The sequence below is a fragment of the Danio rerio genome, chromosome 15 (genome assembly GCF_049306965.1).
Source record: "Danio rerio strain Tuebingen ecotype United States chromosome 15, GRCz12tu, whole genome shotgun sequence".
In the NCBI taxonomy this organism is placed as follows: Eukaryota; Metazoa; Chordata; class Actinopteri; order Cypriniformes; family Danionidae; genus Danio; species Danio rerio.
Window position 1 is genome coordinate 32518281 of NC_133190.1, and position 25857 is coordinate 32544137.

At 42.2% G+C, this 25857-nt stretch overlaps 1 protein-coding gene across 1 annotated transcript in view; it reads left to right on the forward strand.

Moving 5' to 3' along the window:
- LOC141377865 (uncharacterized) overlaps positions 1–24902 on the forward strand; it is a 77234-nt gene extending 52332 nt beyond the window's left edge. The window contains exons 5-14 of the mRNA XM_073923795.1: positions 10882–10953; positions 12204–12234; positions 13257–13303; positions 13394–13692; positions 14275–14364; positions 14942–15038; positions 15760–23336; positions 23429–23641; positions 23736–24781; positions 24876–24902. Of these exons, the coding sequence (XP_073779896.1) occupies positions 14943–15038; positions 15760–22569 (6906 nt within the window). The 5' untranslated portion in view covers positions 10882–10953; positions 12204–12234; positions 13257–13303; ... (1 more) ...; positions 14275–14364; position 14942 and the 3' untranslated portion in view covers positions 22570–23336; positions 23429–23641; positions 23736–24781; positions 24876–24902. The remainder of the gene's footprint in view (positions 1–10881; positions 10954–12203; positions 12235–13256; positions 13304–13393; positions 13693–14274; positions 14365–14941; positions 15039–15759; positions 23337–23428; positions 23642–23735; positions 24782–24875) is intronic.
- The last annotated feature ends 955 nt before the right edge of the window (positions 24903–25857 follow it).

The following is a 25857-nucleotide window of genomic DNA, read 5'->3' on the forward strand; positions in this document are numbered from 1 at the left end:
GCCCATGCCTGGACTGGGTAATTGGACCGGTGAGGTAAAAATGGCCACACGGACTCCAGAAACACGGAATTAACTGCATATTGACAGAGTAAACTTGGCAGATTCCCAGGGCTGAATGTTGATTTTTTTAAACTTGTTTAGACAGGGTAAGAAACCGACTAAAACAAAGCTTTATGAATTACAGAGCAATAAATTCAAACAATAATTACCATATTTGTGTACCTCTGTATCTATCTCTCCAATAATTTCATGGAGAAGAAAAAAAGATGTGCCGGCCAATTAGTGACCGAGTTGTGTAAAAAGCTGATATGCTTAAATAAAACAAGACCTTAAGTATAAAAAAAGCTTTATGTGTGTCTTTCAAACTGCTGCCAGCAAAGCAAGAATGAAAGGAATGCAGAGACTGCCAGCATTATCCTTGTTAGTGTCTGCAGATAGAATGTTTTACGAGACAAAGGATCCATACTCTGCTGGAGAAATTAATGACTTTCTTTGAAAAGAGGGTCTCGGTGTTGTTATGGAAACCTCTTCTCAAGAGATGCTAATAAGCTCGAGCCTAAGCAAAAGAACCAGTTTTGAATGTGGAAGTAAAACTTGAGCCTGTTTTTAATGCATTATGTTTGCAACGTTGCAGGACATAATTGTCGCCGCTTGCTTAGGCAACATCACTAGTATTTTTTTTTTTAACTTATCCTATCATGGACATGTATAATAGAATAAATTGTGTTTATGAGAGATCATAATCACATACAGTTGCCTAATAATAATCACAGACATGTTTTTCAATAACAACCAGATAAACAGCAACAGATCACCATAGGAATTAAATGGAAAAACTAAAAAAACTATCCAGAACAACTTCATGCAACCTCTTTTAACCCGAGGTGGATTTCCCAAATTCCATTAAATTGTTAACCAACTAAAATGGCAAGTTCTGCTTGTACCAATGAAGTTTAACAATTCTGTGTTTCTCAAATCCAATGTTTGAACTAAGTTGTGCAATATTAATACAATATTACCAGTATTAATAAACCAATGATATATCATACAAATTAACCAGACTGCTTTATTAACTCTATTTGGAAATAATTCCTTAATTCAGGTTGATTGGGATGATTCTGGAGTGGATTAAATCAGGGGTTCTTAACCTTTTTTACTTCGGGGCCCACCTCTTTTCCAATCATTTTTTTAAGGCCCACCTGTCTGTCATTTTCACAAAAATGTTTGTATAAAATGCTCGTTTAAACTTTTATTCATTAACAAAAAATAAATAAATCACAGTAGGTTGAGCGGCTGAGTTTGTAGCTGGATATTGATATCTGTTTTTGCCATAATAAAGGCACATTTCTATAATTAGTGGGGTTTGCCTTAGGCAAAGTCCACTATTGTTATTCTCCATACTTATTAATGGGGTTTGCCATAGGCAAAGTCCATTCTTACTATTGTGCTGGCTTATTATTCTTCTTCTTCCTTCTTCCGTACCATTTTTCGGCGCGTAACTAGTCCCGCAGCTTTCGTCCCAGACCCTTGAAAGTGGGCTCAAATCGTGCGGTCTTATCGGGAATGGTGTGCTATGACTTTTATAAGGGGTGGGGGGTTTTTTGGCCCCGCAGGGGCCAAAAAACCCCCCCAAAAATCCCATAGACTTAACATTGAGCCGAACTTTGACGAATCACAGCGCCGAGTGTGAATTTCATAGAAATATGAGATTCACAGCATCTGTAGGGGGTTGCAGCCTAAATGAGAACATACCTCGCAATGGGGTAAAAGTTGCACCCCTGGGGCTCTAGGACGTCCCAAAGCTCTCCCATTGACTTACATTGTCCCCATTGACTCCCATTCATTTTTCTAGAACAGCACTAACGCCCCCGCGAAATGGGACGACCTTTAAAGCGTTATAGCGCCAAGTGTGAATTTCGTAGAAATATGGGATTCGCAACATCTGTAGGGGGTTGCAGCCTGTATGAGAACATACCCCAAAAGGGGGTATAAGTTGTACCCCTGGGGTGCTAGGACGTCCCAAAGGGGTCCCCATTGACTTTACATTGCCCATTGACTCCCATTCATTTCTTGACTCACATGTCAATCACATTACATAGCAGTGTCATACAGACTTGGGGGTTGCCTTACTTGACTGAGGCAACCAATCAGCATCTCAATATGATTTTGAAGCTCACAAGCCACGCCCCCCCAAACCACTTAAAGACCCTTAATAACTGCCCCATTGACTTAACATGGAGTGGGATGTCCCATTGCACATCCCATTGACTTCCATTATAAAGGTCACACATCTACAACATTACATAGGAGTGTCATAGAGACATGGGGGTGGGCTCATTTGACTCAGGCAACCAATCAGCATCACAATATGATAATGAAGCTCACAAGCCACGCCCCCAAACTGATCCCATTGACTTCTATTATAATAGGGCTGGATGCATATCTTTGCTTAGCAGTGTCCTATTGACTTCTGGGATGGCTCATCTGACTCAGACAACCAATGAGCATCTCAATATGATAATGAAGCTCACAAGCCACGCCCCCAAACTGGTCCCATAGACTGCCATTGTAACTGGTCTACATGCATATCTTTGCTAAGCAGTGTCCTATTGACTTGGGGGTTGGCTCATCTGACTAAGACAACCAATGAGCATCTCAATATGATAATGAAGCTCACAAGCCACGCCCCCAAACTGGTCCCATAGACTGCCTTTAATACTGGCCTACATGCATTTCTTTGCTTAGCAGTGTCCTATTGACTTGGGGGTTGGCTCATTTGACTTGGACAGCCAACCACATTCAAGTTCACTCTGTAACCTCACCCATAGCAACAAAACAGAGTACCCTAGCAACCAATCATCAACAGCTATATCTCAGCATCGGAACATCGTAGAGACTTGGGGATTGGCTCGTTTGACTCATGCTAGCAAACGGAACTTCCTATATGCTACACATGCTAGCAGTGACTAGCTACATGCTAATATTGACTAGCCAAGTACTGTAACTTGCTAGAAATGCTTACTAAGTATAAATATTTTATCAGGCATGTATGTGAGGCTTGCCTAGTAACCACCCAGAGTACCCTAGCAACCACCTAGCAACCACCCAAATTACCCTAGCAACCGCCTATCAACCTCCTAGCAACCGCCTAGTAATGCCTTAGTAAGGGCCTAGCGACCACTCAGGACACCCTAGCAACCGCCTAGCAACACCTTAGCAACCACTTAGAATACCCTAGCAACCACCAAGCAACACCTTAGCAACCACCTAGCAACCACTCAGAACACCCTAGCAACCGCCTAGCAACACCTTAGCAACCACCTAGCAACCACTTAGGACATCCTAGCAACTGCCTAGCAACGCCTTAGCAACCACTTAGAATACCCTAGCAACCACCTAGCAACACCTTAGCAACCACCTAGCAACCACTTAGGACACCTTAGCAACCACCTAGCAACACCTTAGCAACCACCTAGCAACCACTCAGAACACCTTAGCAACCGCCTAGCAACACCTTAGCAACCACCTAGCAACCACTTAGGACACCCTAGCAACCACCTAGCAACACCTTAGCAACCACCTAGCAACCACTCAGGAAACCCTAGCAACCTCTTAGCAACGCCTTAGCAACCACTTAGAATACCCTAGCAACCACCTAGCAATACCTTAGCAACCACCTAGCAACCACTCAGGACACCCTAGCAACCGCCTAGCAACATCTTAGCAACCACCATTTCTTACCTTTCCAGTGCTATTGCCCAGTTTAGTACCATTTTGTACCCCATCGATTTGCCACGCAAACCCCATTCACATTTCCTTTAGGAAATGTACAATTCTAGTTATTATTCTTCTTCTTCCGTACGTTTTTCGGCGCGTAACTCGTCCCGCAGCTTTCGTCCCAGACCCTTGAAAGTGGCCTCAAATCGTCCGGTCTTATCGGGAATGGTGTGCTATGACTTTTATAAGGGGTGGGGGGTTTTTTGGCCCCGCAGGGGCCAAAAAACCCCCCCCAAAATCCCATAGACTTAACATTGAGCCGAACTTTGACGAATCACAGCGCCGAGTGTGAATTTCGTAGAAATATGGGATTCGCAACAGCTGTAGGGGGTTGCAGCCTAAGTGAGAACATACCACGCAGGGGGGTATAAGTTGTACCCCTGGGGGGCTAGGACGTCCCAAAGTGGTCCCATTGACTTAACATGGGCCCATTGACTCCCATTCATTACATTGACTCCCATTATAAATGTCACATGTCAATCACAGTACATAGCAGTGTCATACTGACTTGGGGGTGGGCTCATTTGACTCAGGCAACCAATCAGCATCTCATTATGATTTTGAAGCTCACAAGCCACGCCCCCCCAAACCACTTAAAGACCCCTAATAAGTGCCCCATTGACTTAACATGGGGTGGGATGTCCCATTGCAGATCCCATTGACTTCCATTATAAAGGTCACACATCTATAACATTACATAGGAGTGTCATAGAGACATGGGGGTGGGCTCATCTGACTCAGACAACCAATCAGCATCTCAATATGATAATGAATCTCACAAGCCACGCCCCCAAACTGGTCCCATAGACTGCCATTATAACTGCCCTACATGCATATCTTTGCTTAGCAGTGTCCTATTGGCTTGGGGGATGGCTCATCTGACTCAGACAACCAATGAGCATCTCAATATGATAATGAATCTCACAAGCCACGCCCCCAAACTGGTCCCATAGACTGCCATTATAACTGCTCTACATGCATATCTTTGCTTAGCAGTGTCCTATTGACTTGGGGGATGGCTCATCTGACTCAGACAACCAATGAGCATCTCAATATGATAATGAATCTCACAAGCCACGCCCCCAAACTGGTCCCATAGACTGCCATTATAACTGCTCTACATGCATATCTTTGCTTAGCAGTGTCCTATTGACTTGGGGGTTGGCTCATTTGACTTGGACAGCCAACCACATTCAAGTTCACTCTGTAACCTCGCCCATAGCAACAAAACAGAGTACCCTAGCAACCATTCATCAACAGCTATATCTCGGCATCGGAACATCGTAGAGACTTGGGGATTGGCTCGTTTGACTCATGCTAGCAAACGGAACTTCCTATATGCTACACATGCTAGCAGTGACTAGCTACATGCTAATATTGACTAGCCAAGTACTGTAACTTGCTACAAATGCTCACTAAGTATAAATATTTCATCAGGCATGTATGTGAGGCTTGCCTAGTAACCACCCAGGGTACCCTAGCAACTGCCTAGCAACCACCCAAATTACCCTAGCAACCGCCTAGCAACCACCTAGCAACCGCCTAGTAACGCCTTAGTAAGGGCCTAGCGACCACCCAGGACACCCTAGCAACCGCCTAGCAACGCCTTAGCAACCACTCAGAATACCCTAGCAACCACCTAGCAACACCTTAGCAACCACCTAGCAACCACTCAGGACACCTTAGCAACCGCCTAGCAACACCTTAGCAACCACCTAGCAACCACTCAGAACACCCTAGCAACCACCTAGCAACACCTTAGCAACCACCTAGCAACCACTCAGGACACCCTAGCAACCACCTAGCAACACCTTAGCAACCACCTAGCAACCACTCAGGACACCCTAGCAACCGCCTAGCAACCACTTAGAATACCCTAGCAACCACCTAGCAACACCTTAGCAACCACCTAGCAACCACTTAGGACACCTTAGCAACCGCCTAGCAACACCTTAGCAACCACCTAGCAACCACTCAGGACACCCTAGCAACCACCTAGCAACACCTTAGCAACCACCTAGCAACCACTCAGGACACCCTAGCAACCGCCTAGCAACCACTTAGAATACCCTAGCAACCACCTAGCAACACCTTAGCAACCACCTAGCAACCACTTAGGACACCTTAGCAACCGCCTAGCAACACCTTAGCAACCACCTAGCAACCACTCAGGACACCCTAGCAACCGCCTAGCAACGCATTAGCAACCACTTAGAATACCCTAGCAACCACCTAGCAACACCTTAGCAACCACCTAGCAACCACTCAGGACACCTTAGCAACCGCCTAGCAACACCTTAGCAACCACCTAGCAACCACTCAGAATACCCTAGCAACCGCCTAGCAACACCTTAGCAACCACATAGCAACCACTTAGGACACCTTAGCAACCACCTAGCAACCACTCAGAACACCCTAGCAACCATTCAGAACACCCTAGCTACCAAAACAAATACATTGTACCCCATCGATTTGCCACGCAAACCCCACTCACATTTCCTTTAGGAAATGTACAATTCTAGTTAATGGGGTTTGCCATAGGCAAAGTCCATTCTTACTATTGTGCTGGCTTATTATTCTTCTTCTTCCTTCTTCCGTACCATTTTTCGGCGCGTAACTAGTCCCGCAGCTTTCGTCCCAGACCCTTGAAAGTGGGCTCAAATCGTGCGGTCTTATCGGGAATGGTGTGCTATGACTTTTATAAGGGGTGGGGGGTTTTTTGGCCCCGCAGGGGCCAAAAAACCCCCCCAAAAATCCCATAGACTTAACATTGAGCCGAACTTTGACGAATCACAGCGCCGAGTGTGAATTTCATAGAAATATGAGATTCACAGCATCTGTAGGGGGTTGCAGCCTAAATGAGAACATACCTCGCAATGGGGTAAAAGTTTCACCCCTGGGGCTCTAGGACGTCCCAAAGCTCTCCCATTGACTTACATTGTCCCCATTGACTCCCATTCATTTTTCTAGAACAGCACTAACGCCCCCGCGAAATGGGACGACCTTTAAAGCGTTATAGCGCCAAGTGTGAATTTCGTAGAAATATGGGATTCGCAACATCTGTAGGGGGTTGCAGCCTGTATGAGAACATACCCCAAAAGGGGGTATAAGTTGTACCCCTGGGGTGCTAGGACGTCCCAAAGGGGTCCCCATTGACTTTACATTGCCCATTGACTCCCATTCATTTCTTGACTCACATGTCAATCACATTACATAGCAGTGTCATACAGACTTGGGGGTTGCCTTACTTGACTGAGGCAACCAATCAGCATCTCAATATGATTTTGAAGCTCACAAGCCACGCCCCCCCAAACCACTTAAAGACCCTTAATAACTGCCCCATTGACTTAACATGGAGTGGGATGTCCCATTGCACATCCCATTGACTTCCATTATAAAGGTCACACATCTATAACATTACATAGGAGTGTCATAGAGACATGGGGGTGGGCTCATTTGACTCAGGCAACCAATCAGCATCACAATATGATAATGAAGCTCACAAGCCACGCCCCCAAACTGATCCCATTGACTTCTATTATAATAGGGCTGGATGCATATCTTTGCTTAGCAGTGTCCTATTGACTTCTGGGATGGCTCATCTGACTCAGACAACCAATGAGCATCTCAATATGATAATGAAGCTCACAAGCCACGCCCCCAAACTGGTCCCATAGACTGCCTTTAATACTGGCCTACATGCATTTCTTTGCTTAGCAGTGTCCTATTGACTTGGGGGTTGGCTCATTTGACTTGGACAGCCAACCACATTCAAGTTCACTCTGTAACCTCGCCCATAGCAACAAAACAGAGTACCCTAGCAACCATTAATCAACAGCTATATCTCGGCATCAGAACATCGTAGAGACTTGGGGATTGGCTCGTTTGACTCATGCTAGCAAACGGAACTTCCTATATGCTACACATGCTAGCAGTGACTAGCTACATGCTAATATTGACTAGCCAAGTACTGTAACTTCCTAGAAATGCTCACTAAGTATAAATATTTCATCAGGCATGTATGTGAGGCTTGCCTAGTAACCACCCAGGGTACCCTAGCAACTGCCTAGCAACCACCCAAATTACCCTAGCAACCGCCTAGCAACCACCTAGCAACCGCCTAGTAACGCCTTAGTAAGGGCCTAGCGACCACTCAGGACACCCTAGCAACCGCCTAGCAACGCCTTAGCAACCACCTAAAAACCACTTAGGACACCTTAGCAACCGCCTAGCAACACCTTAGCAACCACCTAGCAACCACTCAGAACACCCTAGCAACCGCCTAGCAACGCCTTAGCAACCACCTAGCAACCACTTAGGACACCCTAGCAACCGCCTAGCAACGCCTTAGCAACCACTTAGAATACCCTAGCAACCACCTAGCAACACCTTAGCAACCACTTAGGACACCTTAGCAACCGCCTAGCAACACCTTAGCAACCACCTAGCAACCACTTAGGACATCTTAGCAACCGCCTAGCAACACCTTAGCAACCACCTAGCAACCACTTAGGACACCTTAGCAACCGCCTAGTAACGTCTTAGTAAGGGCCTAGCAACCATTCAGGACACCCTAGCAACCGCATAGCAATGCCTTACCAACCACTCAGAATACCCTAGCAACCACCTAGCAACACCTTAGCAACCACCTAGCAACCACTTAGGACACCTTACTAACCACCTAGCAACACCTTAGCAACCACCTAGCAACCACTCAGAAGACCCTAGCATCCGCCTAGCAACACCTTAGCAACCACCTATCAACCACTTAGGACACCTTAGCAACCACCTAGCAACACCTTAGCAACCACCTAGCAACCACTCAGAACACCCTAGCAACAACCTAGCAACCACTCAGAACACCCTAGCAACCACCTAGCAACACCTTAGCAACCACCTAGCAACCACTTAGGACACCCTAGCAACCGCCTAGCAATGCCTTAGCAACCACTTAGAATACCCTAGCAACCACCTAGCAACACCTTAGCAACCACCTACCAACCACTTAGGACACCTTAGCAACCGCCTAGAAACAACTTAGCAACCACTTAGAACACCCTAGCAACCGCCTAGCAACACCTTAGCAACCACCTAACAACCACTCATAACACCCTAGCAACCGCCAAGCAACACCCTAGCAACCACCTAGTAACACTTTAGCAACCACCTAGCAACCACTCAGGACACCTTAGCAACCACCTAGCAATGCCTTAGCAACCACCTAGCAACCACTTAGGACACCATAGCAACCGCCTGGCAACACCTTAGCAACCACTTAGAACACCCTAGCAACCGCCTAGCAACCACTTAGCAACCACTCAGAACACCCTAGCAACCGCCTTAGCAACCACTCAGAATACCCTAGCAACCACCTAGCAACACCTTAGCAACCACCTAGCAACCACTTAGGACACCTTAGCAACTGCCTAGCAACACCTTAGCAACCACCCAGCAACCATTTAGAACACCCTAGCAACCGTCTAGCAACACCTTAGCAACCGCCTAGCAACGCCTTAGCAACCACTCAGAATACCCTAGCAACCACCTAGCAACACCTTAGCAACCACTTAGGACACCTTAGCAACCGCCTAGCAACACCTTAGCAACCACCTAGCAACCACTCAGAACACCCTAGCAACCACCTAGCAATGCCTTAGCAACCACTCGGAATACCCTTGCAACCACCTAGCAACACCTTAGCAACCACCTAGCAACCATTCAGAACACCCTAGCAACACCTCAGCAACTGCCTATCAAACATTCAGAACACCCTGGCAACTGCCTATCAACCACTTAGAACACTCTAGCAACAACCTAGCAACCACTCAGAACACCCTAGCAACTGCCTAGCAATGTCTTAGCAACCACCTAGCAACTACTCAACACCCTAGCAAGAAATTATCAACCACCTAGCAGAACATGTTAGCAGTGCCTAGCAACGACTAAAACACCCTAGCAACCACCTAGCAATGCAGTAAATCACTGATTTGTGATTGTCTTAGACATTTATACATTAATCAAATATAAACATAGCAGTTTTTTGTCTGCTCAGACTTGTTTTCAGGAAACACCAACTGTTACACACACACACACACACACACACACACACACACACACACACACAGACACACACAGACACACACACACACACACACACACACACACACACACACACACACACACACACACACACACACAGACAGTGCCGGAGTGGAGCTCCTTTTTATCTCTGGAGTTTCATGCCTTAGAACGGCCCACTTCAGTCGACGACTGATTTTGTTAAAATAACGTTATTTCCAATTCAGTTTCAAATGACACTAACACACTAACACGTTTTTCAAGGATACAGGTGCCTTAGAACTTCACATTTTTATATATAAATGAGAACATTAATTCTATATAGATATCCAGTCATTTGTAATGGTTGTAACAAGTAACCCAAACAGTATTATATGTCTTTACACTAAAAATGAAAAAACGTATTTCTTCCTGGTGAGCTTTGAACGCGGGTCGCTGGCTTCGTAATCGAACGTGCTAATCACTAGACCACGATGTCGCTATTAAATACAGGTGTTGGGTACAAAGAATAACTATTGCACTGCTATTGATGTCTACTTTTTTTTTTTTTTTACCCTACTCTTTCTCCTCTTTTTAGATTTCTGATCAAGTTATGTCAGATTTATTAATGTAGTGAATCATCAGATTTTTATTAAGCAGGTGTAATCATCATTAATATTAATTAATATTCAGTAAGGTGCCGCTGTTTGGGGTGAAATGATAGTTACATCATCATTCACACACACACACACACACACAGAAAAATTATTTTAATTCAGACATTTTTATTTACTATAATACTTAAAGATGGCTAGATTCAAAATGGAACATGGTAAACAATGTCTCTGAGTTGTTATTATTACAATTAATTTACCTGTGTTTATATATATATATATATATATATATATATATATATATATATATATATATATATATATATATATATATATATATAAAATGCACTCTTTTTTTAGTTAGGCACTAAAAAGTCACACTTGAAAACGGGTGTGGTCCTCTCCATAAATGGAGAAAATCTTAATTCTGCAGGTTGATTGGCTGTGCCTTGCCTTCTATTGGCCAACGATGATGAGCCGTCTTCAGGTTCCAGAACTTTCTGCGGTGAGTAGGTTGTTTTAGAGGTTTGCTCTTATAATTGCTGTTTCACGTTCAATTAAAACATGTATATTAAAAAGTATAGATTGTTGTTGCTTGTAGTGGATGTAAAAGTAGCCATTCATGTCCTTTAGTGGGATTTCAGGTGTGCATAATAATTCAGGCTGAAGCCGTTGTACTCACGGTTAGATCTTAACTTTATGCAGGCTGCTTTATCACGTACAGTCACGTTATACTCTAATAAATTTTAAACTGAAGTCGCGATTAGAAGAATTACGATTCAAGTCGCAAAAGCTGCGATTATTTCGATAAATAACGTTACTGTGGCGAGGGCGGCCCATTAAAACATGCTACTAACTATCGTCAACGTACTTAATCAGCAGCTGACCGTTACAGCAGAACCCACGAGCCTGTATTTCACTGATATGGACATGAAATGAGAGCTGTGAGCTACAGGTCTGCATTCCCGCGGCCCGCGGCTGTACTGAAGCTGAGAGCGAGACGGTGTGTGTGTGTGTGTGTGTGTGTGTGTGTGTGTGTGTGTGTGTGTGTTAGACATTTGACCTGCTTGCTTAAGGTAACGTGTCCTCTCGGCTATTACAGTGAGTCTTGTGGTTAGACACACATGAGCATGTTACCCTGCAGCTGGAGTTTTCTTTACCGCGTTTATCATGAATCAGCTGTGATATCCGCGCATTTAAGACTTTAACCGTGGCCGTTTGTCCGTATCACCGTCACTCCGATGAATAACTCGAGCCGCGGTAACCGCAGTCGAGAAGAATCGCAGCCCTTTCTGTTGCGTGTGGGAACATAATGACCGATTATAGGTGTTTAAGAACTTATTCGACAGCGCTAAAAAAGCAAGCGAAATTATATTTATTACATTAGTTTATTTGTTGTAAATGCTCTTGTCCTGTGCATGTAGGTTAGCCTTGTTTCAAGAACAGTGTTTTCTTTCAGCAGGTAAAATAAACGAACAAATGACATGTAAATGTATAAACTATACATTCTTTTGCTAGAATTTTTGTGCTGGGAAGTAAAATCTAAAATTGTGTATAGAAAGCATTGAAAGTGCACTGCGAATGTCGTGAAATCAATATAAAAAATGTTACACAATCTAAATGTACAGGTTTTATACATGTTTATTTAATATTGCAGATAGAATTTATGTAATTGACATTAAAATACAATAGTCATTTCCCTAGTACAAATGTGCTTTTTATGCGACATGATTGTTTCTACTTTTATCTTTTTAGAACTTTCACCAGCCTATCCATCCTGTGTCAGGTAATGATTGAATAATTAATTCTATAATAATTAATAATAATAATAATTCTGGCTTTTTGCAGCAGTTAAACTCACTTTTTGGAATGTAATCAGTTTTTAAGATAACATTAATTTCATACATTTATCAGACCACTACTATAAGGGGGGAAATTAAGTGAGCAAACATCCTGTTTCTCCAGATTTGTTAGTTATGGGCTTGAGTTAAAGGGATGGTTCACTCAAAACTGAAAGTTCTGTCATTTACTCACCCTTTATGTGTTTCATACATTCTTCTGTTGAGCAAAAAAATACTTTCAAGAAAGCTGGGAACCTGTAACCATTTACTTCCATAGTATTTATTTTTCCTATGTACTATGGAAGTCTAGTGTTGCTCCGATTTTTGCTTTTTTTCCCTCCAAAATATCTTTAGTATTCAACAGAATAAAGTTAGTCATAAAGGTTTGTAACCACTTCATTGTTAGTAAATGCATAAAAGTGAGTCAATTGTTTATTTTGGGGGGAATTATCCCTTATAAATTATTCTATTTTAACTTTTTTTTTTTTCAAGGAAAGTAAAGTACAGTTGGTCTGAGTAACACTTTTTTTTTTTTTTTTTTTTTTTTTGGTGTGTCTGAAAAGTGTTATTCCATGGAATATCGATTTCTTAAACAAACAAACAAACAAAAAAAAAAAAAACATTTGTATTGTGTAAAATCCAGTACAAACATGTCTTGAAAAAAAAAACAAGAATTGGTTTACTGAAATGCATAACTACAGGTCTAAATTGTAAAGCCAGAGAAACAGTTAAGGGGTCTGTTTTCCCCCTACATCACTTTTCCGAGAATCTTTTGCAAATGACTCTGATAGTATGTTTGTCGCAAATTGACTCCTTTAAAAAATAGATACATGCTTTTGATATATCCCTAACAATTTATTTTATTCACAGATTAACTATGTTATTGATAAGTGATGTTTAACATGGAGAGAAGGTAATGCATAGTTGACATTAATTTTCATTAAAGTTATTTTTGTCCCTTTTTCAGAGAGACTCACCAGATATTCCAGATTCTTCACTGCACTTTGCATCTTGGTGAGTGTTGGATAACATTTTTATTTCAAAAATTGAGAAAACAATAGTTGTTGCTTTGACCTAATTTGTTCTATTTTCTTTATTTTTCAGGTTTCTTGTGAAAAATAAAACAACTACTTCTGTTGTTTTATTTTTCAGTGCTCTCCATATTTACAGGGATTACGTTTCTTTTGTTTTAATAAACTTAGAATTTTGTAATTTATATTTTCTTTTTTTTTTCTGCATTTTTTTTTCCTTAACTTTTTTTTTTTTTGTTTGTTTAAAAAAAAAAAATAAATTAAATTACACACTGTACTGTCTTCTATAGTTGCTAACCTCTGTTTTCTTCCAGATACTACAGGTTTCATTTTCTCAAGTTCTGCAGTGCTTACATCGGGGGAAGTTTTAAAGTATGTGCCAAAGAAAAAAACATTTAGTTTGCTTTCTAAATGTCTCGTAATGTGGCAAAAGTCACCTCATATCCTAAAAAGTACTTTGATGTAACATCATTTCTGTACATTTAATTTAGTTTATTTTCAACATGTAAATAATTTTAGTTTGGTGTGTCTGAAAAGTGTTATTCCACGGAATATTGATTTTTTTTTTTTTTTTTTTTTTTTTTTTTGTAAAAATAAGTACAGACTTGCCTGGAAATACAAAAAAAAAGGTTACTGAAATTGGTTTACTGAAATGCATAACTATAGGTCTAAATTGTAAACCCAGAGCACCAGTTAAGGTGTCTGTTCTTCTTCCTGTTTTCCCCCATACATCACTTTTCCGAGAATCTTTTGCAAATGACTCTGATAGTATATTTGTCGCAAATTGGCTCCTTTAAAAAATAGATAAATGCTTTTGATGTATCCCTAACTATTTATTTTATATACAGATTAAGCATATTATTGATAAGTGATGATGTGTAACATGGAAAGAAGGTAATGCATAGTTGACATTAATTTTCATTAATGTTATTTTTTTTTTTGTCCCTTTTTCAGAGAGACTCGTCAGATATTCCGGATTCTTCAGATACTACTGGTTTTCATCTTGTCAGGTTCTGCAGTGCTTTCATCGGGGGAAGTTTTAAAGTATGTGCCAAAGAAAAAATGTTTAGTTTGCTTTTCTAAATGTCTCGTATTGTGGCAAAAGTCACCTCATATCCTAAAAAGTACTTTGATGTAACACCTTTTCTGTACATTTAATTAAGTTTATTTTCTACACATGTAAAGAATTTTAGTTTGGTGTGTCTGAAAAGTGTTATTCCACGGATTATTTATTCCTTAAATCTTTTAAAAAGCATTTGTTATTGTGAAAATATAAGTACTGACATGTCTGGAAATACAAAAAAGTGTAAAAGTAGTTTAGAGTGAAACAAGAATTGGTTTACTGAAATGCATAACTATAGGCCTAATTGTAAACCCAGAGAAACAGTTAAGGGGTATGTTCTTTCTCCTGCGAATTAATGGTCTGTTTTCCCCCTACATAAACAAAAAAAGGAAGCAAATGTAATTTGTTTTTTGTTGATCTGAAAAATGGTCCGATCTGTGACTCAGAAATTGAAGTGTGATCTGAGCTGTGAGATTTGTGACCCATTACACCACTAACATATATATGTGTATTTGTTTCTTTTAGACTTGTGTTTTATTTTTAACTTTTTTGTTAAAGGATGCCACGAAAAGGGAAGAGATCTCAGGCTCAGAAATTGCGCTGGAGAAAGGTAGACCTTCAAGATGTAGAAACCACCATTTCCAGCATTAAAGAGGTACTACTGAAAACTGACTGTATATCTAATTTGTAGAGTTAAAGCAGTCACCTATAAATGTAATGATAAAATAATTAGCTTTTTTATTTTAAAAATGGGATTAGGAATATTACAAAATTGCAGTTATTTTTTGCAAGTTTAGCTAAGCCTAGGAAAGACTGGCTTTTAGCTCTGCTTTCACTTTGTCTTCTGATTGAATGACAGGTTGTAATGCTGCTGCTTATTTCTTAAAGTGGAAGTAAAAGACTGAACATGGAAACTGTAAAGCCAGATGTGCGTCTAATATAAAATTATTTATTTATTGTACTTCGTGCATTGGGTGATAATAGGCTGTCCAGTCTCTGTGTTCAGTCCGTCACTACCATGATTGAAACCCAGACAGGCAGTCAGGCAGAGTATACAGAGAGTGAACCAAAGCGCTTTGGTGAAATTACAATGTATCCAATATTTTTATACAGAAAAAATTGCGATACCTCGATTTAATAAAACAATTTATCGTCTTAAAATGTAATTTCGAATTAACTGTAAAAATTGCCCGGCCCTACATTATAATTAAATATATTCATTTATTATTATATTATTTTATGTATTATTATTTATTATTGTTATAATATTACATATTGATATTTTGCTAGAAGTTCAACAGTGTTCTTCACATTTTCTCACTGATTGTAAAAATACAAACTTGACTAGCAGTTTTTATATTACATTATTTTTACAGGTTGAACAGGCCAGTACCAGTGCTGCTGTCAATTCCTTTTCTGTGAGCCAACATGCAGAAAGTTGTGGCAATGCAACCACATTTGTGTCAGTGCAAGCGTCTCATTGTCAGGATGATGTTAGATATGACGAGTTCTCCAGAAATCACCAGTGCACATGTGTATCACTGACATTCTTGGCCAGTCAGAGTGCAGGGCTTCAGTTTAAGATATCCGATCTTGATAGAGTTTTAGAGGAGGGGGATGCTTTGTATGTCAGCACTAAAATGCAGCTTATCGCTGAAAGAAGATTCCGTCAGAACCATCTATCTATGGAGGAAGTACCTTCTAAACTTACAACATTTAACCAAACATACAATGTCCACAAGTCTGAAGTCAAACTTGGATTTCTTCGAGCCAGAAGTGCCCCTGATATGGAAAATTGGTTTTTGCCTCTTGCCAAAAGACTGCAGTGTCTCACAGCAGATGTCACTCACGCACTTTTAATAGTTTCTCGACAATGTATTGCAGTGTTTAGAGATGGATCAGGCAGATATGGATTCTTTGATCCACATTCAAGGACTGCAAAAGGATTACCTGATTGTACTGGTTGTGGAACTGCTGTGATGTTAACTTTTCCCCTACTAAGTGACATGACTGACCAAATTCTGCAGCTTTTTGGGAAATGCCCTGATAATGAAAACTATGAATTCATGCCGGTCTCTTTTGAAACAGAGCAACAGGCTGGCCAACAGCCTTTACTCTCAACTTGTGCTCAATTTTCACAAGTAATTTCAGTTCTACCTGAACCAGAAGAAAATATTGACGTCCAAAATGGTATAGCCCAAGAAAACAAAGCCATGATGTCCAAAAAAAATAAGTCCAGAAGAAGAAGAGAAATGCGAAAAACAACTGAAAAATTCAAATCTAGAAAATCCAAGAACACCACTGCATCCTATGCAATGAAAAAACACAAACAAAGAGATAATGAAAGGGACCGGTATGCCGCCTGTTTACAGTTTCGGACAAACAAAAAAGAAGCTGTTAGGGAAAAGTACAGCCAGGATGCTCATTTTAGAAACAAAAAGAAAGACTGCAGTAATAGACGGTACAAAGATGAGATTGTTCTGTCAAAGAAGAAAGAATACATGGCTAGGAGGTATACCACAGATCCAGTTGTACAGTCAAAGAAGAAGGAATACATGGCTAAGAGGTATACCACAGATCCAGTTGTAAAGTCAAAGAAGAAAGAATACATGACTAGGAGGTACAGTTACGACACCATCTTCCAGGCAAAAAAAAGAGCACACATGGTCAGCAGGTACAGTACTGATACTGCTTTCCAGAAAAAAATGAAGGAATACATGATGAGGAGATATGGAAATGATTCTGAGTTCAGAGCACATCACATTCTCCAATGTACCCTCCATAAGAAACAGAAGCTTCCTAATAACACTACACGTATTCATCAGTTGCAATGTGCACTGAGGATTAAAAGGAAATACAAGATGTGCATCCGCTCCAGCTTGGAAACACCCCAGCCTTTGGTCAGTAAAGTGATGGAAAGTGCAATTCATGCATTCCGGTCTAAAATCCAGCAAGGTCCTACATACGTCTGCACAGTCTGCCACAGAGTCCTCTTTCCAGACCAAGTCAAGGCCTGTGATGGATCGAATTATGAAAAAGATGTTCAACTTTCATCATTTTGCTTGACAAGGAAGTATGTGCATACTTGCGACAGTGTCTGCTCAGATGATTGCACCGTTCCAGAAGAGAGAAGACGTGAATGGATCTGCCACACATGTGACAGCCATCTGAAAAGAGGACGCATGCCTTCAATTGCAGCAGTAAACAAGCTTGAACTGCCACCTATCCCTGCAGAATTGGCTGAGCTAAATGTGCTGGAACGTCAGCTTATTGCAAAAATTTTACCTTTCGCAAAAATAGTTGCACTGCCCAAAGGACAACAGAGAGCAGTTCACGGTGCTGTTGTGTGTGTGCCTTCGGAGGTGGAGAACACTGTCAACTCTCTGCCAAGACCAAGAAGCGAGTCCCAGCTCCTACAAGTCAAGCTAAAGAGACATGTCAGTTTTAAAGGATACCAGCACTTCCATACTGTAAATATGCACAGCGTACTGGCAGCTTTATCCAAGCTGAAGGAAGTGCATTCTGAGTACAAGGATATCTCCATACAAGAGCCTGAGGTATCTGAAGATCAGTTTGACGAAGACATTGATGCAGCAGAGGATAACCAAGAAGTTGGCACTGCTGAGCACGAGGAGCAACATGTCAGTGTGGAGGAAAAGGATGAACTTCGCCCCGGTCTTACATTGGACACGTGCATGCAGCCACCAGACATTGCACATGACATCTTGTCGTACGGTGAAGGGATCTTTAGTATCGCACCTGCACAAGGAAAGAAGCCTGTTGGATTTTTTAAAATCCCAAAACTGGAAGCCATGGCATTCCCTGTCCAGTTCCCCACAGGAGAGAACACAATCGACGAGGCAAGGCAGACAGCAGTTTCTCCTAGCATGTACTTCAACGTCAGATTGTTTTGTGTTGATGCCCGATTTGCAAGGGATCAAAGCTACCTTTTCTTTGCACAATTTGTGACAGAAACGCAACTGGCAAGAAACAGCATGTCCATTCAACTTCGAAAAGGTAAACCCATTACTAAAGATGGCCGAAGAATCTCCAATAGGATGCTTCAGGATTCCGATGAGGTTGAGAGACTTGTTCACAACAGGGATGCCACACGATTCATGCAGCCCCTGAGAGGCTCTCCAGCCTATTGGGAGAAGACGTTGCGAGATCTACAGGCCATGATTCGACAGCTGGGGACACCTACTTTCTTTTGTACATTCAGTGCAGCAGAAATGCGATGGCCTGAGATTGTGACTGTAATCAAAGCTCAACAAGGCGAAGAAATTGACTTTTCACAGCTTGACTGGGCGACAAAATGTGAAATCCTTAGGAGTAATCCTGTCACTGTCATGCGCATGTTTGAGAAGCGTGTAGATGCATTAATGGCTCACCTGCTTTTGTCACCTGCACAACCCATTGGTGAAGTGGAGGATTTCTTTTATAGAGTGGAGTTTCAGGCAAGAGGAAGCCCACATATTCATCTGCTTGCTTGGGTAAAGGATGCCCCAGATCCAGAGGAAGACAATGATGAGACAATATGTGACTTCATCGACCGTTACGTATCTTGCAAGCTTCCAGATCCCAATGTTGATCCTGAGCTTCATAAGATTGTGACAGAGGTTCAGCTTCATAGCAAAAACCACTCAAAGTCATGCAAGAAAGGCAAGGTGGTGTGTAGATTTGGATTTCCAAAACTACCAATGCCTAAGACCATGATCACTCATCCGATGCCAGAGCGTCCTGATGAGGGGGATGATGAACCGACTGACTCAGCAGCCAAGAAAAAAGCAAGGCGAGATGAGGCTAAAAAAGCAATGAATGAAGCCAAATCAAAACTCAAGCCTTTGTGGGATTTGCTGAATGATCCCAAATCTTCCTTCAACAATTTGTCAGACCTTCTAACCAAGTGCAATTTGTCCATGGACGATTACCTGAACTATGCTGAAGGACTCACCACTGGCAGTGCAGTTCTTTTGAAGCGTGATCCAAAGGAGACTTGGGTGAATGGCTACAATCCTGATTTGCTCAGGGCGTGGAATGCGAACATGGATATTCAGTACATCCTAGACGCTTACAGCTGCATCATGTATATGCTGTCCTACGTTTCAAAGCCGGAGCATGAAATGAGTGGCTTTCTTAAGAACGTTATCCAAAGTGTTCGTGAAGCCAACGTTAATGAAGAGGATGAAATGAAGCACATAATGCAAGCCTATGCCAAGCACCGGCAAGTAAGTGCTCAGGAGTCTGTGGCGCGAACATGCAGCTTGCCGTTGAAGAAGTGTTCACGAAGTGTCGTGTTTGTTCCGACGGATGACGATGCCCTCAAGATGAGTCTGCCCATAAGTGTGTTGCTGAACAAAAATCCTGAATCGGAGGACGTCTGGATGTCAGGTTTAATAGAAAAATATAGAGCAAGACCTCTAACGTTGGAGTTTGAAAAAATGTGTCTTGCAGACTTTGCATCCAATTACCGTGTTGTGTACGGTCAACAAATTAAAGGAAAAAATGTCCTCCGACTGCTTCACGATATGGGATTTATTCAAAAGAGGACTATCGGCAAGCCTGCAGTTATCAGATATGCTCGCTTTTCAGAGGAGAAGCAACCAGAAAAATTTTATGGAAGAATGGTGAAACTTTACGTTCCCCATCGCCACAATGAAGAGCTAAAACCTGAGGATTTTCCCACATATCAGCTATTTTATAAAAGCGGATTTGTGGAACTTCCTGGACATCCTGGTCTCCGGTTCCCTGTCTGCGGCATAGTAAAGGCATACCAGCAGAGATATGAAAAGCATGGCAAAGTTGTAGATAAAGCATTTGAACAACTTCAGCAGGAAGGACCATCTGAGAGTGCTTGGACAGCTTTTGCACCAGAAGTTGAAGTGGATCGCCTGGAATGCATAGCTGAACAAGAAGACGTCGGTCCAGAGGAAGATGACGAACAGGATGAGGTCCCTGAATTCCAGCCTCGTAATGAAGATGGCGACGGAGTTGCACCGCGCATAGTGGCGCCACAGATGAGTGTCGAGTTTGTCAGGAAGCTCTTTAGGAGTTTAAACAAGACACAGGCAGCCATATTTTACACCATTCGGCGGTGGTGTCAGAACCGTGTGTGGGGACTGAATCCAGAACAGTTTTTTTACTTCGTGTCAGGTGGTGCTGGATGTGGAAAGTCGCACGTAATCAAGTGCGTATACACTGAAGCAACGAAGATTCTGCAACAACTTCCTCAGCTCCGGGAGGATGGGGATCTCTCCATTCCTACAGTGATTTTAAGTGCATTCACTGGAACAGCAGCGTTTAACATTTCTGGAAAAACTCTGCATTCCATTCTAAAGCTGCCAAGGAACTTGAAGCCACCCTATCAAGGACTTGGGAACTCTCTTGATGATGTACGAGCAGGATTACGTCACGTGGAAATCCTGATTATTGACGAAATCTCTATGATTTCAAAAGACTTTTTTGCATACATCAACTGGAGGTTTCAACAGATCAGAGGCAGCAAGAAACCATTTGGGGGCATTTCTGTCATCGTGGTGGGAGACTTTTATCAATTACCGCCCCCGGGAAAAGCCAAGCCACTCTGTGTTTACGAAGAGGATGTGCTGGACTTTTGGAAGGACCACTTCCAAATCGTAACCCTCACAGAGATCATGCGGCAGAAAGAGGACCTTGCATTTGCCCAGCTTTTAAACCGATTGAGAGTGAAACGGAAATCTGATGCTCTTAAAGAAGAAGATAGAGCTTTGTTATTGCAAGCTGTGAGGAATCCCCAAGACTGCCCACGTGATGCATTGCACATATTTGCAACCAACAAGGAAGTCCACAGTCACAATAGTAACACGGTAAATGCTCTTCATGCTGACATCATAACCATTCATGCTGAAGATTACCGGAAAGACCCAAGAACAGGTGGGATGAAAAGACAGACTAAACCTGTCATGGGTAATAAAGACGACCTGCTTGACACCATACAAGTTGCAGTGGGAGTCCGCATAATGATGATAAGGAATCTGGATGTCGAAGATGGACTCGTCAATGGATGCTTTGGGAACATTGGAAACATTGTGACTAAAACAAGAGACGGAATTGCATTTGTGCACATGCTTGGCATTCAGCCCGACAATCCAAATGCTGGCCAGAAATACAGACGACGACTGCAAGGTGATCAGGACACTTTAGTCTACATTGAAAGATCTGAGGAACCTGTAAAGAAAAGAGCAGTCCGTCGACAATTTCCAATCAAGTTGGCCTACGCATGCACTGCTCACAAAGTTCAAGGCATGACCATGCAATCGGCTGTAGTATCACTAAAGAGGATTTTTGAGCCAGGAATGGCCTATGTTGCCCTCAGCCGAACAACCTCACTTGGTGGGTTGTACATCAGAGACTTTGATGAAAAAAAGATCTATGCTGATCCGGAAATCACAACCTCGTTGGAGAGGATGAAAACGGCAACGCTGGAAGGCATCATGCCACTTTTTGACTGGAAGAAAACCAACACCAGTCTGGTAGAAAAACTAATTGTTGTGCATCATAACACAGAGGGACTCCAATCACATATAGAAGACATCAAACACCATCATGAGCTGCTTCTATGTGATATCTTTTGTGTTACGGAAACGCACCTCTCCGGATCATGCATCTCATCACATGTCCAGTTGGAAGGCTTTAAGATGTTTGCAAGAAATAGACATGCGTCTTACTCAACCCTTCCAGAAATGGCAAAGAAGGACTGTGGTGGAGTTGCAATTTATTGCAAAGAGGACATTCAGGCGGAACCTCGACACTTTATACACCACGTCACCGACCTGGAGTTTGTCGTCATCAAAGTTGATGCACCAGTGACTGCAACAATTGCTGCGGTGTACAGGCCACCAGACTATAGTCTGGAAAAATTTTTGCCAAACATCAGGGGCCTTCTTGATTATTTGGAAATGATGAAGGAGAATCCCATAATTGTCTGTGGAGACTTCAACGAAGACCACCTCTCGTCTGGAAGAAAGCCCATTCTGGAGTTGTTCCAATCCCAACAATACCAACAGCTCATCACCAATGCAACCACAGAGAAACAAACACTGTTGGATCATATTTATGTTTCTCATCCAGACTTGTGCATGCAGTCAGGTGTTTTACACACCTACTATAGCTATCACAATCCAGTGTATTGTGTTTTGCCTAAATAATTCAGCCAACAATCCAAATGCTGGCCAAAAATACATACGCAACTGCAAGGTGAAGAGGACACTTAACTCTACATCGAAAGAGCAGAGGAAACTCTAAAGAAAGGAGCAGTTCGTCAACAATTTCTAATCAAGATGGCTAACACATGCACAAAGTTCAAGGCATGGCCATGCAATCGGCTGTCAAAAATCACAACCGCGTTGGAGAGGACAAAAAATGGCAACGCTGGAAGGCATCATGCTACTTTTTGACTGGAAAAAACCAACAACAGTCTGAAAGAAAAGCTTATCGTTGTGCATCATAAAGCAGAGGAACTCCCATCACATATAGAGGACATAAAACACCATCACCAAACATCAGGGGCCTACTTAATTATTTGGAAATGATGGAGAATCCCATAATTGTCTGTGGAGACTTCACCAAAGACCACCTCTTGTCTGGAAGAAAGCCCATTCTGGAGTTGTTCCAATCCCTACTATACAAACAGCTCATCTCCATGGCCACCACAAAGAAACGAACATTGGCCTACGTCTTTGACATGAAGTCAGTGTGCCACACAGAACCGGGAGACAAAAGACCTGGATAGAGCCTGATTATCAGCCACTCGTCTTTTACTTGGTGGTGTGTGCACAGTTGCGTGAAGGCGGTGTGTCGTACCTGAGGTGGATGCTGTGTGATGAGAGTAGAGTAGGGTCAGCAGCAAGGGACATCAGGAGGATATTGTGGCATCTTCAAAGTTTACAAAGGGCAGTGACAGCAGCAACAGTTGGTGAGTAGTACAGTGGCTTTTTAAATGTTCCATTATTTTATGTTTTTCCTTTGTATTTGTGTTTGACATTTTGTACTGAATTTGACTTGCAGTGGCGATGCTGGTTCGAGCCTCAGCTGGGTCAGTTGGTGTTTCTGTGTGGAAGATGCAAGAACAGGATGGATGAAAAGGCAAACTAACCCTGTCATGGGTAAAAAAGACAACCTGCTAGGCACCATACAAGTTGCATTGATTGGGAGTCTGCATAATGTTGATATTGTGGCATCTTCAAAGTTTACAAAGGGCAGTGACAGCAGCAACAGTTGGTGAGTAGTACAGTGGCTTTTTAAAGGTTCCATTATTTTGTGTGTTTCCTTTGTATTTGTGTTTGACATTTTGTACTGAATTTATGACTTGCAGTGGCGATGCTGGTTCGAGCCTCAGCTGGGTCAGTTGGTGTTTCTGTGTGCAAGATGCAAGAACAGGATGGATGAAAAAGCAAACTAACCCTGTCATGGGTAAAAAAAGACAACCTGCTAGGCACCATACAAGTTGCATTGATAGGGAGTCTGCATAATGTTGATCAAAAATGTGGATGTCAAAGATGGACTTGTCAATGGATGCTTTGGAAACATTGGAAACATTGTGACCAAAACAAAATACAGACTTGCATTTGTGCACATGCTTGGAAATCAGTCGACAATCCAAATGCTGGCCAGAAATACATACGACAACAACTGCAAGGTGAAGAGGACACTTTACATCAAAAGATCAGAGGAAACTCTTAAGAAAGAAGCAGTCTGTCAACAATTTCCAATCAAGATGGCTTACGCATGCACCACTCACAAAGTTCAAGGCATGACCATGCAATCGGCTGTCAAAAATCACAACCGCGTTGGAGAGGACAAAAAATGGCAACGCTGGAAGGCATCATGCTACTTTTTCACTGGAAAAAAAACCAACAACAGTCTGAAAGAAAAGCTTATCGTTGTGCATCATAAAGCAGAGGAACTCCCATCACATATAGAGGACATAAAACACCATCACCAAACATCAGGGGCCTACTTAATTATTTGGAAATGATGGAGAATCCCATATTTGTCTGTGGAGACTTCACCAAAGACCACCTCTTGTCTGGAAGAAAGCCCATTCTGGAGTTGTTCCAATCCCCACTATACAAACAGCTCATCTCCATGGCCACCACAAAGAAACGAACACTGGCCTACGTCTTTGACATGAAGTCAGTGTGCCACACAGAACCGGGAGACAAAAGACCTGGATAGAGCCTGATTATCAGCCACTCGTCTTTTACTTGGTGGTGTGTGCACAGTTGCGTGAAGGCGGTGTGTCGTACCTGAGGTGGATGCTGTGTGATGAGAGTAGAGTAGGGTCAGCAGCAAGGGACATCAGGAGGATATTGTGGCATCTTCAAAGTTTACAAAGGGCAGTGACAGCAGCAACAGTTGGTGAGTAGTACAGTGGCTTTTTGAATGTTCCATTATTTTATGTTTTTCCTTTGTATTTGTGTTTGACATTTTGTACTGAATTTATGACTTGCAGTGGCGATGCTGGTTCGAGCCTCAGCTGGGTCAGTTGGTGTTTCTGTGTGCAAGATGCAAGAACAGGATGGATGAAAAAGCAAACTAACCCTGTCATGGGTAAAAAAAGACAACCTGCTAGGCACCATACAAGTTGCATTGATTGGGAGTCTGCATAATGTTGATCAAAAATGTGGATGTCAAAGATGGACTTGTCAATGGATGCTTTGGAAACATTGTGACCAAAACAAAATACAGACTTGCATTTGTGCACATGCTTGGAAATCAGTCGACAATCCAAATGCTGGCCAGAAATACATACGACAACAACTGCAAGGTGAAGAGGACACTTTACATCAAAAGATCAGAGGAAACTCTTAAAAAAGAAGCAGTCTGTCAACTATTTCCAATCAAGATGGCTTACGCATGCACCACTCACAAAGTTCAAGGCATGACCATGCAATCGGCTGTCAAAAATCACAACCACGTTGGAGAGGACAAAAAATGGCAACGCTGGAAGGCATCATGCTACTTTTTCACTGGAAAAAAACCAACAACAGTCTGAAAGAAAAGCTTATCGTTGTGCATCATAAAGCAGAGGGACTCCCATCACATATAGAGGACATAAAACACCATCACCAAACATCATGGGCCTACTTAATTATTTGGAAATGATGGAGAATCCCATAATTGTCTGTGGAGACTTCACCAAAGACCACCTCTTGTCTGGAAGAAAGCCCATTCTGGAGTTGTTCCAATCCCTACTATACAAACAGCTCATCTCCATGGCCACCACAAAGAAACGAACATTGGCCTACGTCTTTGACATGAAGTCAGTGTGCCACACAGAACCGGGAGACAAAAGACCTGGATAGAGCCTGATTATCAGCCACTCGTCTTTTACTTGGTGGTGTGTGCACAGTTGCGTGAAGGCGGTGTGTCGTACCTGAGGTGGATGCTGTGTGATGAGAGTAGAGTAGGGTCAGCAGCAAGGGACATCAGGA